The 17,833-nt window shown below is 34.6% G+C and overlaps 2 protein-coding genes and 1 pseudogene across 2 annotated transcripts in view; 2 read left to right on the top strand and 1 right to left on the bottom strand.

The window, feature by feature from the left end:
• LOC143530391 (very-long-chain (3R)-3-hydroxyacyl-CoA dehydratase PASTICCINO 2-like) overlaps positions 1 to 17,833 on the top strand; it is a 265,235-nt gene that overhangs the window by 21,486 nt on the left and 225,916 nt on the right. The window lies entirely within an intron of this gene.
• Positions 334 to 1,191, top strand: LOC143530416 (RING-H2 finger protein ATL80 pseudogene; annotated as a pseudogene).
• On the bottom strand, positions 13,099 to 16,694 carry LOC143530389 (uncharacterized). The gene is made up of 5 exons (XM_077025936.1): positions 16,526 to 16,694; positions 14,523 to 14,583; positions 14,304 to 14,439; positions 13,908 to 14,214; positions 13,099 to 13,830 (listed from the first exon to the last, which is right to left on the bottom strand). The coding sequence occupies exons 1-5, from the start codon at positions 16,608 to 16,610 to the stop codon at positions 13,280 to 13,282; spliced, it is 1,140 nt and encodes a 379-aa protein (XP_076882051.1). The 5' UTR covers positions 16,611 to 16,694; the 3' UTR covers positions 13,099 to 13,279.

Here is a 17,833-nt window from a genome sequence, read left to right on the forward strand (position 1 = left end):
CAACGCTTAAATTAATAAAAAAACTAGTTTTCCTACATGACAATCACATAAAACAATAACTAGCTTTTACAAGTTATCACATAACAAATAGCTTAATAGAACTTAAAAATACATAAATAAACAGAAAAAATATTGTAAACATAAGGATGTGTGTTGAATTGTGATTGAGTGAAGCTTTTAACCAAACTTGGTGAGTTGACTGGTGCACTTTTGCTTATACTACCATAAAAAAATATAAAAAACTGAACAGCTAGAAAATATTTTTGCTCTAACATAACTTTATTTCCCTATATAAATACACACACACTCCTCACAAAATCTATCCACACTCTCTCTCTCTCTCTCTCTCTCTCTCTCTTTATTAATTCCCAAAACAAATAAAAATCATGACTCGACCCCACCGATTCCTTTCCTCCAACACCAACACATCTTCTTCCTTCGACCAGACGGCAGCCGAGCCACCGGAAGCCGTCGCCGTGGAATCCGACTTCGTCGTCATCCTCGCCGCACTCCTCTGCGCTCTCATCTGCGTCTTGGGCCTCATCGCCGTCGCCCGCTGCGCCTGGCTCCGCCGCGGCACCTCCTCTGACACTCGCCGGAACCCTAGTCAACCACCGTCAGCAGCCAACAAAGGAATGAAGAAGAAGGTGGTTGAGTCCATACCCAAGTTTGTTTATGACTCCGGTAAGGGTTTGGAAGTGGAGTTGACTTCCGGCGAGTGTGTTATTTGCTTGGCGGAGTATTCCGACGGTGATGAGATTAGGGTTTTGCCGCAGTGTGGACATGGGTTTCATGTGGGGTGTATTGATGTGTGGTTGGGATCGCATTCTTCGTGTCCGTCGTGTCGGCAGATACTGGTGATGACCAGGTGCCGGAAGTGCGGTGAGTTTGCCGGTGGTCCCGCTGGAAAAGGATCGTCGGAGAGTGAACGTAAACATGATAATATTAATAATAATAGTTCGTGTGATTATTTACCGTGATGGAAGGTAATAAAATTGGGAATATATTATAGAGTACGTGACGCTTATCAATTGGATAAGTTGTGAAGTGATCCGTGATACGTGTTACCGCTCAAAATATGTGGTGGTATAGAATCTCGAGGTAGATAGATAGATAGGCTAGTATTTTTCTGTTCTTTTTCTATGGGATATATTCTCTGATTTCTTTATAATAATCAATTTGTCAATTTATGGTTCCGTTGTCCTTTTTCTTTTTAAGTTTATTAATTAACGCAAAACTCTATCTTTATCCTGCATTTGTGACGATTTGAACATACAACCATACATTTGCGAGGAAAGTGCCACGCCACTAGACCAATATTTAATGGCTTATGATTCTCTTATCTAGCTTCCTGGTAACTCAAACAGTAACTAATTGTTGAATTGCGATGGACAAAAGATTTTTTTATGGTGCAGTTAACTAAAATTGTAAAATGAAAACGAAGTTAAACTCCTAGTAATGGTTTTGTTTTGGGTTTCAAAAATATGATATTTTTTAACAGCAATTTTTTTCATCTTTTATCTTATATCTCAAATAAGACTATAATTGACAGTCATTTAACTATAAATCATACACCTTTACCGTTAAATCAAATTGGTGTTTTCTAATATATGCTGCTAATGGGCCATTCAAGGTCTTAAATGATAATTATCTAAAACATCGTATATTATACTATTTTTTTTTCTTTCATATTTTTGACAAAAATTCTTTTTCAGAATTTAGATTATGAGTGTTTAAAGTGTGAGAAAAAGAAAAGCTTATAATATGTAGTCGTACATAATAAAATTAGAATATGTACAAATAAATGTAAACGTAGAAGTAGCTCAACTGATAGAGATTTGTGTCTCTTAGTGCGAGACACCTATATTGGGTCACTTGATTGAGATTGTTCGTTCTTAGACCATGTGTAGCGGGAGAGTTATGGCTAAAGTTATGACCCCAAACTCTTCCCTACACCCCCCCCCCCCCCTCTCAAAGTTATGTACATAACTTGATGCAAATAGCGTTTTAGGTTGTTTGTGAGAGGGAGAGAAAGAGAGAGAGAAAAGGAGGGGGAGGGGGGGGGGGGTTCAAACATGATACGTGGTGTAAATTAATAGGGGATTTGAGCTATTAGAAAAATGTATACATGGACTTTTAAATGTTTTGATTAAGTACCTTGTTGACTTTTCTTGACCGGTTAAACGTAGCATTAAACAAGTTTTGATGACAACGAGAAAACCATTTTGTTTATGTTATTTTTGTAACTTCATCTCATAACTTTCCGATATTTTTTAAGTCAATCTGTCGATTGCCTCGACCTCTAGCTTTCTTTTCAATCCAAATTGATTGAATTGACTTCAACATATTCAAAAATCATGAAGCACATGACTTCGTCACATGACATCAAACAATAGTTCAATCAACAAATAACACGACTTCAAAATTGTTATAATAAATTCTTCTTCAATATGATGAAAATGAAGAACATGATGGACACGAAAAACATAATCAATAAAAGTTTAAAGTCATTATATACGGTGATTATTTTTTCTGTACGTTAAAAAAGAAAAATACGATCGACAAGAACACAGTCAACACGGGAGACATCTTGAAAACGAAAACCATCATACTAGTTCAGTAATTTGTTCATATATAAATATATCAAAATGAAAATATTATTTTTTATGAGAGAAAATAGAAAATAGTGGTATAATATACGGAGTATATACAAAACATTGTCGGTAACCCTATAGCAGCTTTTATCGTTTCATTTGCAATTTTACATTGACTCGTGAAGATTAGCCCATTGGATTTGGATGTGACACAAATTAAATGGTTGTTGGTAATGAATGTTCAATTAATATCGTATTGGCTATTTGGTGTTGCTGTCCATGAGAGAAAATAAAACAATGGAATTGAAAGAAAAGTAGCTACAAGGCTACAACAGTTCAAAGAATATTAGTTACGTCCTTGTATGTTTATAAACAATATTAGACCCCGTGTTTTGTGACAACATTGTAACTTTAAAAACATTTAAATAATTTAACCGAAAACGAAAAAAAAGCACGAACCGGTTTTGAGTGGAAAAACCGTGAACCGCTTGTTAATGTTTAGCTCGAAGTTTGAGACTTTAGTTAAGTCTTAAGCTTATTAGGGTACTAGTTAAGTCATTAAACTTATTAGGGTACTAGATTGTTGGCTTCTGAATCTCACCTACATATTCTTAAAACATTTAGGAAAAAACAGAATAAAAGGTTGTCTCGTGCTAAAACAAAATTTAAGACGGATAGAAAAGAGAAGGTTTTTGTGCGTGTGTTTGGGGTTGTGGGTGAAGGGGGTGGGGGGGGGGGGGTGGATAGACATACAAATGTGGGGAAAAAGGAAAAAAAAGTATCAAAAAATTGCAGTGAACAAAATATTTAGCAAACAAATAAAAAAAAACTTGCATAAGAAAAAGTAATAAAAGAAAAGAAGCAAAAATCGTGGATGGAGTGGTGTTCAAACCCGGGTAAATAAGATGTCATTACAAGCATGTTTCAAGCTAGACTATGCCTATTTGAGTCTTAACACTCTCCCACGTAAACTCTTTAACAAAAAAAATAGAAAAAGAAAAAAAAACAATTTGATACAATTAAAAAATACTAACAAACCAATAACAATGTAAGAGGGGACGGGGTGGAGCGTGATGGCGCGTGATGGCCTCACAAACACCGCCGCCGATGCACCCATCACGCGTGATAGGGGTTTGTGCGTGATGAACATCACGCGGGGGAAACCAAGAAATGGTTCCCGTTGTTATATAACGATATAAATAAACATAAACAACCATTTCAATCCAACTCAAAACCAAATCCAACTCAAAACACTCTCAATATTCCATTTCATTCAAAACAAAAAAATATGGAATTTCCGAACAACTTGGTTCCCTTATACACCGATAGCTCTTCGTCTTCGGACGATGACATTCTCGAATGGTTCCCGTTGTTATATAACGAACTTAAGGCCCGAACCGTCCAAAGAAAAAAATGGTGGATCGTGATCGTATACATGCCCACGAAGTGCTAATGAACGACTATTTTGTGGAGGAGCCAAAATACAATGACGAGACGTTTAGGAAACACTTTCGTTTGCCGAAATCTTTATTTTTAAAGATTGTAGCTGTGACAACTGCCCAAATCCGACCCGACCCAGGTACCCGTTTTTGGATCCGTTTTTAAGATTTAAAATTTGATTATAATCTTTATAAATTTATCATATATATTTATATAGTACTAATAATAATAATTTTCTTTCCGCCGTCCCACCCCTTTTTCTCTCTTGTCGCCGTCCCGCCTCTTTTTCTCTCTTGTCGCCGTCCCGCCCCCCTGCTTAACCCTTAAGCCTTGAACCCCCCTTTTTTCTCTTAACTCTTTGCTTGTCCTTTGGTTCTTCCCGCCTAAGGATGTCTGCGCAGCTCCACGCGCCAGACTCCTTACAAGGAAGCCTGCGTGAAGACCAGCTGTTCCTGCGATACGCGAGACGAACTCTTCCCGCGGCGCGCAAAGGATTGTAGTTCTTCCCGCGGCGCGCTAAGGATTGTAGTTCTTCCCGGCGCGCAAAGGATTGTAGTTCTTCCCGCGGCGCGCTAAGGATTGTAGTTCTTCCCGCGGCGCGCTAAGGCTTGTTCTGTCTGCCTTCGCCCTCGCGCACTCAAGCCTTCTCGCGCTAGACACTTAAGTCTTTTCTCCAGTTTAAGCCAGCCTGTATGCTTTTGAAATATCTTATCTTCTGTGCTATACCTGCCAAGGTATGGGCACAGTAGGCCAGATCTGACATCTGTCCGAAAGGTCACTTTCGGCGCAGCTTGCTTACCAACCCTCTTGGTTGTCAGAAAAAGTAACTGGCTTAATCTTTTAAAATCTTCTTTTCCAGGTCTTGAACAGTACTTTGACTGACCCCTCCCATGCTATGAACAGTAACCTGTCAGCCTTCCCCATCCCCTGCAGCTGCCACCATATCTTTTGCTTGTGATATCTTTTGCTTTTAATATCTTTTGCTTTGATTTGATAAGATCTTTTTCCCCATTTCAAGGGATGTGTTCCCTAGGGTTTTCCTATAAATAAAACTAATTCTTGGATAATTAAACACTACACTTAAACACTCCCCAAAATCTTTCTCCCTTACTCTCTGCCGAAGATCCTCAGCGACGCCTCTTTGCAATCCGTCTTCTCTTCTTTTCTGCCCAGAAATCTCGGTAAATATATAATATATAATTATTCTTTAAATAATTTGTTTAAGTAACTTGCATATATTCAAGACATAAAAACCAATCGTTAAACCAATAACCTCTTATTTATAGGTTAACCTTCGCTTGTTCTTACGTTATCTTTCAACGCACCTTTTACAAGTGAGTAATCTCGTACCTAATCCCCTTTTATTTTTAACGTTTTGGGATGTTCATGTGTTCGTACAACTTGAGTCTTAAACTTGTTTATGAAATTATGTGCGCAAAACCCATGTGTTATGGACGTTTACTAGTGTTGTATATTTGTATGTGTTGATCATTAACCGCTTTGATCGGCCTATTCCGAAGTTTTCATGGATCCATTAGATGAACACGGGAGACCTATTGTTACGATTTTTCTTGGTTTGTTTGCACATACACGAATGATTATTTGTTTTTGCTCGATTTGGAGCACGTTATGAACTATGAGCTATGATCTATTTAGGCTTGATCACAATCTGTTTACACACTATGTTGAACACCAGTTATACACATGTTGCGCGCAGTGCTTTGTTATTATCTATTTATATCTATTAATCTTGATTTCTCACCGACACGCAAGTGTTGACGTTTTATTTTAACACATGTTCAGGTTTGCTGTAGCTGCTTTTGGAAACTCGAGGACACGTAGGATGTTTTCTTTTACTTTGGACCTAGTTTAAAATATAACAAGACAAGTTTATGTATTTGAATATTATGAGTTATGTTATGTGATTTATGTTACTTTATGTCGTGTTATGCGCATGCGCAATGAAATGTATTTATTAAATATTGACACCCAAATAGTGTCACGAGTAATGAAACAATACGTAGCGCCCCGATGTATAATCCGCCATCGGTCGGGGTGTTACAGTAGCCGACGTCGAAGCAAACGAAGAATGGTTTCAAGAATCTTACGACGCGACGGGCAAACGAAGTTTTACGGCGATTTAAAAATGCACATCCGCTATTCGTCAATTAGCGACAGGTAACCCACTCGACCAATTCGATGAATACTTACAAATGTCTGAGAGAACTTCACGTGAATGTCTACAATTCTTTTGTAACGCGATTATTAAATTGTATGGCAAAGAGTTTCTACGAAAACCAACAAGACACGACATTACACGTCTTTACGTCGCGCGTGAGGCTAGATGGCATTTTCCAGGGATGCTCGGTAACATCGATCGTACACATATCGAATGGAGGAATTGTCCACGGGAGTTTCGAGGGGCGTATGTTAGGGGTGATATCAAACGACCGCCCATCTCACTTGAAGCGGTTGCGTCAAACGATTTATGGTTTTTGCATTCTTATTTTGGTGTTCCCGGCTCAAACAACGACATCACTGTTCTGTTCACATCACCGTTGTTTCAGGAGCGTAACAGATGGTACCGCACATTTCTGTCCGTATTTTGTCAACAGGAGATATTACAGACGTGACTACTATCTTGTCGATGGTATCTACCAGCAATGGTCTGTTTTTGTGAAACCTTTTCGTTTCCTGTCGAGGACAATGAAAAAGCGTTAAAGAAGTTGCAAGAATCGGCAAGAAAAGATGTCGAGAGAGCTTTCGGTGTTTTAAAGGGTAGATGGTGCATACTTAGTCGACCGGTTCGTGCAATGAAAAAACCCGCGATCTCTAGCTACGTGTATGCATGCATCATATTACACAATATGTTAATAAAAGAAGATGGACATGCAATTTCTCCAGATTGGGTACCAGATCCTCCTACTCAAGTTCTCGTTCCCGATGATGTGCAATTAGACTTGCAGGATGAAAATATTCACCATCGGTTGAGATGGGATCTAGTTGAACTTATAGGCTCTTAAGGTTTGGAATTTCCGGATTCAGACGAGGACTAGACGTTTATTGTAACTTTTATTTTTTAATTTTAATTTTTAAGTTGTATTATATATAGTAAAATATTGTTTTATTTTTTAAATTGCAAAAAAAAAAAAATCCTATCACACCACACCACTAGGGGTGTTCTTCGGGTTATTTATACGGGTTTCGGTTTGTTCGGGTCGGGTTGTTCGGGTTTGAGCTCAAAACAAATTGACCTAAGAACCGACCCAAATAAGTTCGGTTTGTTCGGGTTTCGGGTTAAATGGTTCGGGTTAATTTGGGTCGGGTTTCGGGTTTAATAATTTAAAAAATTTATCCACCTTTAACAATATAAAAAAAAACCATATTCTAAGTCGTTATAAAACCGCAATATACAACCATATTCAATAATGAATTATAATATTTAGCAAAACCTGAAATTTATCATATAAGTATGCATTAGACGGGATGGAGTGTCGTAGCATGTGTATCAATACTTGTGTAGATTGAAAAACATGCTCAATACATATTAGTTTAAATACTATACTATTTAAGTTTTTGAATTGAAGATACAATCTCAACATGTTTTATGGTTATTAATACATTGGGATCCAATGTGATAGATCCAAATATTAATTGGAGTATTGAAAACAGCCGAACAAGAATACACATGGTCACTATGTTACTTCACCGCTAAACTACCCTATAAAAATTAGTATACTACATCGATGTATCATACTTCGGGTTATTCGGGTCAACCCGAATAAGGGTATTTCAACCCAAATACCGACCCGAATATTTTATCTCGGGTTCGGGATAGGAGTTTAATCAGTTCGGGTTATTCGGGTCTCCAGCCGCTTCGGTTCGGGTTACTTATTCGGGTACTGATAAAAAACACACCCCTACACACCACCACCTCTACTAAATTCCATCACATGTGATGAATTTGGTTGAAGTGAGGTGTCACCATTCCATTAAATGTAATGAGTGATGGAAATAAAACCACCCCCTCCCCCTAACATGTGGCACCACGGTCCTAACCCGCGGATGCTAATTTAACTGTAGAACTCTTCCTAAAATGCATATGGTTAGAAACTTAGAATATTGTTAATAAATTCCTACGTATTTTAAAATTTTCTTTTTTTTAACCATTGTTTTTATCCCTTAAAACTAATTTTTAATTAAAAAAAACCCTTTTAGTAGTTGACAAGAGGTTGTGGAATCATAATTCATATACCACGTTTTGTAATCGTACCTCACACAAGATAAATGGTTGCTAAAAGTGCATTTTTTTTTGTCTATTTCGTATATGATGTATGAAAAATCAGATCACAAGAAGTCTTTATGTATACTTTGACAACTCACTATCATAAGGTAATCAGTCGTTTTTTTGTTTATCAAGAACTATTTTTGTCGTTGACCCCGCATCACCTTTCATCTCACCCTCTCAATCTACCATATTTGATTAATGTGACTAATTTATGATGATTTTGAAAACTAAAGAATATAAAACGATACACAATCCATATGCGTAATGAACATCTCATATAATAATATAATATTATTCTTAAATTTCAAAAGAATCGAGTGAAACTTAGGCTAAAAGTTATCATAATTCAAAAAGGCCACGATCCATGTAACGTCTTTACCTACATGTGCACAATCTCATAATTCATTTTCATAGGGATTTTATTTCCATATAGATGACAAGGCTATGGACCCACTCGTAAAAAGTTAATATTCTCAAATATAATGCATAATACTGCAAGCTTTATAAAATTGGCTGGCACTCTCTTTTAAACTTGAACCTAAAAGATTAGATTCTCATTTTTCCTTAAATTTGTCCATTTCCACTTCAATTATTTTGTTTGTGTTAGTCACGTTTTGAACATACTATATTCCATCTTTTTAATTAAAAACACATTATTACTTTTTGTAAAATTATAAAAATGTATTATATATAGTAAAAAGGGTTATTGTATTTAGCTGCTTTTTTATTCCTAAATTTGTTTTCATATGCCACGTTTGCACAATTGGTATTACCCGAGAAAAAAGTCAAATTCATGAGTTAGAGGCAAAAAGTCAAGTAGTTATAACAAGTTGGTTGTGGACTTAGGGGGTGCTTAGTAGGTCTAGAATACAGGTGGGCAAACATATTTTTTTAATTATGGTTTCGGTTCTTACCGATAGGAACTAGTTTTGCGTATGATCATGTTTTTGATCGAGTTTTGACCAGTTTTGCCGAGTTTTTATTATTGGGTTTTCTTAGGGCCGGGTACAAAACTGGGCTTTATGCCCGCCTCTAGTATAGAAATGACCAAGTTATGGTTATTTAGATTTTCTGTTAGCTATGCTAAGTTAATATTAAAAATACATAATCAAATCTAGAGTTACGTAGAAGAGTTGTAATAGAATTTTCGAGTTATATTTCATATGAGTAAAATAATATTAAGAGTTATTCGTTTTGTTTTATTTTATTTTATTTTTTGTTATCGTTAAGTTATAACTGAGTCTTGGTATATTAATCATTAAATATGGTTTCTTGTAATGGCTTTGACCCCTTTTGACCGCTAATCGGTTTGGCAGGTCGATATATTGAGCTAAGGTGTCACTTTTCTTTTACTATTATTTTTTATTCTTATTGATAGTGTTATAGTTAATAGTTATTGTCATTACCAGAAAGTCAATTTATCACACGGTCTCCAGTCATATCCCATTATCATTTTTCCTATTTGTTCACTCCTACATAGTAACCGCCACTATCAACTCCGATCAATCACCACTACGTCTTGCTCTACTCCATCAATATGGTTTTATGGTTTATTGTATAATCTATGATGTTGAGAGACGAAATATAAAAATAACATGGTTCACAATGTTGGTTTAACGACAATATTAGTGGAGAGAGATTATGTGGCAACTCGGTGTGATGGGGAGAGAAGAGACAAAGATAGGTAGGCGAATAAGACAACGATGAAGCGACGGATGGGTATGAGAAAATGAAGAGGTTGCGTAGAAAGAGATGGTTTATTTATTTGTTTGTTATAAGTATAGTAGTTATACAATGATTCAAGGATATGTATATATTTTAGACTTGATTATAAATTTAGAAAAATTACATACATAAGTTACTACATATAATTTGTATAACATGTGCTAGCAAATAAAGTCCGGCCTACTTGCAACAAGTTAATAGTTTTACAATCAACCTACAGATAATAATAAAAACACTATCAGAAAAGAATTAAAATGTTAAAGCGAAAAAAGTGATGAAAGCTTTGGGGTTGAAATATTATTAACCTTCGTGGATAGTTTTATATAAAGAGAGAAGTATTTTTTACATGCATGATTTATACTTTATTTGTATTTGTAATTATTGTATATATTCACGGTTATATTTTACTTACAAAAAGTTATTTCTTAGTCGTGTATCATTTAAAGTTCTTTTAATATTTGGAAGATTTGATAGCAACCTAACATGAGATGTACCAATTAGTGGGCATGGGTTTCACCCTTTTACGCTAGGAGCTTATCAAACAATTTGTTTACCAAAACAATGAATAATGCATGCCATAAATGATAAACTTAGGTATAACGAAAGTTAGTGACTAATTAACCTCAATTATTGTTAAAAAAGATAAGGTGTCATGCGATGTGTTGTTATGGAACTGTTTTGTGTTAACACTCATTAAATTACCACATCATAAAATAACAACGCTATGATGTTTTCTATAATGATTACTATGGATCGGGTCATATTAATTATCATAAGTTTCTTTCATTAAAGATATAAATAACTAATGCATTTAGTTATGACAAAAGTAACACTACTAAGATAACAAAATAGTTTTTATCTTTTTTTTTTAATATAAAAGGTATAAAGGCTTGCAAATATAAAAATACTTTCTAGAGTTTTAACTTTTAACTTACTGGATTTAACCATTGTGACTTGTTCCACAGTTGGTTAAATATTTACGTTTTGACACAATGGCGATAAAGTATAATTTAAGTAAACAAGTTAAATATTGCATACTAGCATTCAAGTTTTTATACATGATCAACTATTTGTGAAACATATTACTAACTCAGTTAAAACCAAAATAATAATAATAATAATAAATTTCGAATCCCACAAGTCAAACTCAACCTTGATAGTATTTCATCTATAACAATGTGCTTTTAGTCCTCGTATTAGTAAAGTAAAGTATCAATGAACCTTCTAATGTTTTATCGTTCATTCATTTTACCTTTTCAAGATTCGTTATTTTCTTTTCATACGTCTTTAGTTTCTTAACAATCATCTTTAAAACCTCCCCTCATAAGTCATAACGAATAGACAAAGAATCAGGTTCAATTAACATAGACATTAAATGTTATGGTCCAATACTTGATCTTAACACTAGGAAGCAAGTGGGATGGATGATAGTTACAAGAAAATGACTGCCATTAAATTGTTTTTAAGGAACTTTGGGTGATCACTAGAATATTTGATAAGGTCACAAACACATGGCACATGCTTTCACTTTAATGTTAACAATGTCTTTTAACATGCAGCATGCCCAAAGAAAAGGAGCTATTTTTATTATCAAACTTTTAACCAACTTTGCTTGGGGAAAAGCCAAGAAAAATATCATTACCCGAATCCAAGGATTATGATATACTTTTTTACTTTTAAAAGCATTATTTTTGCACTTTATATCAAAATTGATAACGATGGTTTTGGTTATTGGTTCATATATATGATTAATCTATATATAAAATAAAACAATTCAATCCAAACAAGTGTTTTATTGCTTATACATGCTCACAAAGTAACTAAAAAGGATTATAATATTAAGTGTAAGAGGTCATGAGGACACACTACTACGCTAGACCTAAATACGTCCTTAAATTGTGGCATCGTAAACACAGGGCCAACACACCAATGTATATGTTACTGACACGAGTTAAATGTACCTTGTATAAATTGTACAACCAACACTTTTTAAAAGAAGGATTCATAACAAAAATTATAACAATATTACACTCAAATTAAAATGAAGTATTTTATAAAAAAAAATGTTATACATTAAAAATATTAAAATATATAAAAATTCCACAATTATGGCTAATATTAGGGGTGTTCAAGAAATCCGAAATCCGATCCGAAATCGAAACCCAAATAAACCGATCCAAATTCTTATTCGGATATTCGGATCGGATTCGGATATGGAAATTTAAAAAATTCGGATTGTTCGGATTATTCGGATATCCGTTTAATCCGAATAAAAAACATGTTTTTAGTGGCATTTTCCGATTTGGTATATTTATTAGACTATTATTTAAAGTTTAAACTTAAAATTTGTGTTAAGAGTAGTTCGTATTTTCCGGTTTATATGTTTATTATGATTCTAAACTATTAAATGTTATGAACAAAAAAATAGGAAAATTTTTTAGGTATTTTTCGGATTATTCAGATAATTTCAGATTATTCGGATATATCCGAATCCGATCCGAATTGAATTCGGATAGATTCGGATCGGATAGGAATATTTCTAATTCGGATCGGATCGGATTTCGGATAGGGTCCAAAAATTTTCAAATCCGAATAACCCGAACCGAATAACCCGAATAATCCGTTATCCGATCCGATGAACACCCCTAGCTAATATCATTTCTTTCTTTCTTTTTTCTCCTCTTTAGCATAACAAAACTGAGTTAATTATGAAGTTGTCACCTCTTCATCTTAACCCTGTTTAACATGAATTATGGCTGTAATGAGCGAAGCTGCAATTTTTTGTTACCTTTCTTATCAATTATGGCTGTAATGAGCAAAGCTGCAAAGCCAATCATGAGCTAATCAAGATAAGTTCACTAAAAGTTCGAATCGAATCAATCTTTAAACAAGCTTGAGCCATAAAAACTACGCACGAACAGAACTCCAGCTTATTTAAGTTAAACGAGCAAGCTCGAGCTTAGCCTAGCTTAGACTCAGCTTTGCTCTTTTACAGCCCTAATCATGACAATTTTATTTGAACCATCCTTATATGTATATTGAATAAAACCCTTAAAAACTAATTAGAACTCCATGATTCCGGTCTCTAGTAACGGTGGCGGCGGCGGCAGTGACATTACACAATATGTAGGGAGTTTAATTTAGTTTACAACTTTCTTAGTTTCTCTAATGAGTAATAGCCATCTGACATAACAAAAAATGAACAAAAAGTACATTCAATCTCTTGCAACAGTTACTGTTCTGTTTCTTCCTCATCGTCACCACTAGCATCTCCAAACATCGCAGCCATTTTCATGGCCAGATTTGCAGCCATTTCCCTTCTTTGAAAATCAGGCATCAATCTCAAACTGTCACGCATACTTCCAATCTCAGATATCAACTGTTCCATATCCTCCAGTTCAAAATGCACACCACCCTCATCCTCATCCTCATCATCCTTACCTTCATCACGTTCCTCGTGTGCTTCAGGCACCGATCTTTCTCTTTCAACTTCAATCACTTCTTGTGATTGTGATGTTGACGGTTGCATATCTGGTTCTGTTTTATCGTTGGTTGCAGAAACCCAAGTTACATCTGTATCATCCCATGGTTCTACAGATCCACCTGATAATATTTCATACTCAAATTCATAGTTAGGTTCTTCTTCATCTGATGATTCTTGTTCAGGTAATGAAGGTTGATTTACAGCTTCACCAGATTTCAACACCATCCCAGGCCACATATGAGCAGATAGAGCCCCGAGAACACGTTCAACACCCTGTGAATCACCATCAACTGACAAACCTGCAACGAAATTTAACAAATTTGTCAAACCAAAATGATTAATACTTGAAAGAAAGAGTAATTTGAAGAAATTTTACATTTGTCAAACCGAGGATTTGATGCACAGGCTTCGACATACTCTATGTTATGCTCCAAACACCATTCCATACAAGACCTCTTAATCTCATCAGATGACGAGTCTTCATCTCCAAGTAAATGACTGCCATCAGTTTCAGAAATACCAATTTCTGCTGACTCGTCAAGGTTTAATAGACGCCTTCTGTACTCAACATGGGCTGAATGACCTGGCACAAGATCTGCTTTGTTCCCGATGCATAACAAGATGTCAAAGTTTTCAATATTATTGCATGAGACCCATTTCTTTAGTTCAGAAAACGATGATAGCTGCATACAATAATAAGTTTATATTATTATTAAGATTATGATTAAAGATTCAATATTAAATTATGTGTAGAGAAGGAGACAATGCTAACATTATTTAAGTCAAAAACCATCACTAAAGCAGCTACTTTATCAAACATTGGCGTCCTTGTGATTGAAAATTCATCAGATAAGTGAGCCATCCACATGGAGATATCAGCTGTGTAATACTTTGTGTTAATTGTCCACCTGAAAGTTAACATAAAACCAACATTAGTAACAAAAAAAACTCAATATGAACAAACTTTTGCGCCTGAGATTAATCATGTTACCCATAAGAAAGAACATCTGTAGACAAGTCAGCTTCATCTTCAAAATCTACAGATAGCAATCCTTCAACATGCAAATGGCTAAATTAGTTAGAAAAAACTAAAAACAAGAGTAACTCACACACATTTATTAAAAAAAAAACATTTAAAAATGAAACGATAAAAACTAACTCTTACAGCAAGAAAGTAGCACTATCAGATAGAAACCGCAATGAAACAGAGCAAACCATGCATATTTATTCAAAACAAAAATATGAACTTGTAACTTGTAAGCATAAAGCTGGAGCACACTCCTATAGGCCATGACATGCAAGTAGCAATATTGATACGAACCGGCACTAGAGACAGCAAATCAAACAATTTTTTTCAAAGAAAAATATAAACTTTTAAGCTATGCAGTTAACATGGTAAAAAATAGGATATCGCGGTGGGATATAGGTAATTTTGATAACATGCAGAATTTATATACATATAGCAATTTAACACTAACAATTCAGTATACTCTCCTACCATTAATAAATTAACCTTTTGTAAAACAATTGTAGCAAGTAGAAACTGATTAAGACTTAAAACACTAACAATTGACAATTAAGGGGGTGTATGGGATTGCTTATTTTAGCCAACTTATGACTTATAACTTATTGAAATGTTAGAAAAGGTGTTTGGGATTGTTTGATATGTGAGGGAATAAGTTGTTAAGTTACAATATTGTAACTATAACTCATAACTTAAATAAGGTAAAAATAAGGAATCCCAAACAACCCCCTTAAGACTTAAAACACTAATAGAAGCAATACGAAGAAACACGAATGGAAGAGCTAAGAAGAAAGGTACCGATATCAAGAAAATTGGGGATATATTGGTCAAACATCGGTCAATATCGCCGATAATATCGGTAGTGGGTGATATTCTGAACGATATTTCACATGGGTACTGATAACCAATACCCACCAGTAGGGGTGTTCAGTATTCGAATCGTAATCGAAATAACTTGAAATTCGATTCGACTCGTATTCGAATTTTAAGGTTTGAATTCGATTTTAGATATCGATTTTCGAATCGAATACGAATTTATGATTTTAAATTTGTTTCGAAATTTGAATTCAAATTATATATTTTATTTTGTTATATATATACATACTTATAAAAAGAAAAACAGCATAAATCTTTTGAGTTATAGAAATTAAATATTGAAAGTTCATCACTTTGGTCGGTAATTAATGTAATTGGACATTACCATTTTGAATATTTAGGATGTGATAACTTTAAATAATTTATTTAGTTTATATGCTTAGTTTGTTGCAAAAAAACTCAAATTTGTATTGGTTTTGAAATTAACTAGATTTTTTTAACCGAATTCAAATCGATTCGAATTTGTCAAAACTATTTCGAATTCGAATCTAGCCTCAAAATTCGAATAATTCGATTTGAATATATTCGAATATTCGAAATTCGATTCGTTGAACACCCCTACCCACCAGTATTGAGTGCATAGCCCTAAGGATATATAATTCACTCCCGCAACATGCAAGTAACTAACTATATTGGTTAGATAAGCCACTAAAACAGAGTAGATCATACAAGTTTATACAAATAAGATTTTAAGAATATAAACCCTTATGGGTATAACTCAATCCCTGCATTTTTTATATAAGAACTTGTCTAACGATATGAAAAGAAGAGCAAATACAACCTTAACAATGACGCTCATTTTGGCGGTCATCTTCTATATTATTTATCATTTCCTATAGGCATCTTGGAGAAAAAGGAGCTTGTTAGCCTATGAAAGCAGTCTGTATAATACTGAAATTCCTAAATAATACTGTTTGATATATATACATATACTGGATCTCCAAATATGCAGGCATCACTAATTAATTAATTCCTTATCATGTAGATTGAAATGAAATAATCAGCAATTAAGCAAGCAATCAAATTGAAGTCTTAACCTAATTGCTTATGAAATAATCAGTGTAATTAAAGAAGGAATAAGATGGATTGGTTACGAGAGAGGAGTGTCCGTTTGCCGACGCCGGAGGAACCGAGGAGGAGTACACCAGGTCTCTTGGCCAATGAATCTCTATCATCCATCTAATCTCCGACTGAGATGAGATCCGAAACTAGGGTTTTGAGTTTTCAATTGGCGATTCTAGTTATGGACTGCTAGATCAAACCCCAAGTAAGTAGTGAATTTATCAAAGTAAATTCATTTGTAATTACAGAATAATAATAATAATAATAATTGGGTAAGGATTTGATAATTTTATTATGACAACAGGATTTTAATAACTCATACTATTAAGTTGATAATAATTCACACGGCCACTCGTATCATAATTATTATTAAAGATGCACACTTGATTTTCACTCAGTTTCGCTCACATGAGGAACTAACATCCGTAATCAAGTAGTTAAGTGTAAAACGTATGCAAAACTACATTTGTTAGTATACTGCGATTGGTTTTAGCAATTTAAGTAAAATTAATGAGCTAGCATGGATTATTGCCGGTTAAAGAGTCATATTTTGAATACTCAAATCTAGTTGCCTTCATTTTATATGACGAGAGTATTTGTAAAAAATATATATAATTTGAAATTTATAAACTTTTGAGGCCGCCCCTTTTATTAAAACATATTAGAATTTATAATTTTCTATATAATTAAGTTATCTCAAATAAACACATTAATTAAGCCCAATGCGATTTTTATCATATGTTTTAACTTTTAACTCCTAAGCCCATATTCAATATTTTAACCTTTAAGGACTTGGGTCTAATGACCAGTGTATATTAAAAAAAAGACCACATTTATTTTTAAACTGTGATAAAGAAAGAAAGAAAGAAAGAAAGAAAGAAGCTGGAAACATAGACAATCAGAGGTATTCTGATGGGTGGTATGCATAATTGGTAATCGTAACATCTCCCCTACAAGCATAATTTTATCGTCACTCTTGCATGTCGCCCGGTAAATAACAACTTTACTTATATTGTTTTTTAAACAGGGGACCCTCTCATGCATCTCCTTTTTGCCTTAGTTTTGCACCTACTTGTTCACCAAATCAAAGATCGGTGCAAGCTTCTCTTTCATGCTTGGTAATTGGATGATGGTACGATTATCGGGACACTAGAGAAGTGGCCAAAGCATTAGATATTATCATGTCCGAGGGGCCTCGTTTGGGTCTTGAATTAAACGTTAAGAAAACAGAGTTAATTTGGCCAACATGCAGTGGGGTGAAGGTGCAGGAGGGTTGTTCCCTTGTGGGATTTGAAGGACGGGGCTGGTTGTGAAACTCCTTTGTGGTGCTGTAAGCCGGG

Source organism: Bidens hawaiensis, unplaced genomic scaffold (assembly GCF_021521415.1).
Source record: "Bidens hawaiensis isolate Kalapana, Puna unplaced genomic scaffold, B.hawaiensis_p1.1 tig00008945_1, whole genome shotgun sequence".
NCBI classification, from domain to species: Eukaryota; Viridiplantae; Streptophyta; class Magnoliopsida; order Asterales; family Asteraceae; genus Bidens; species Bidens hawaiensis.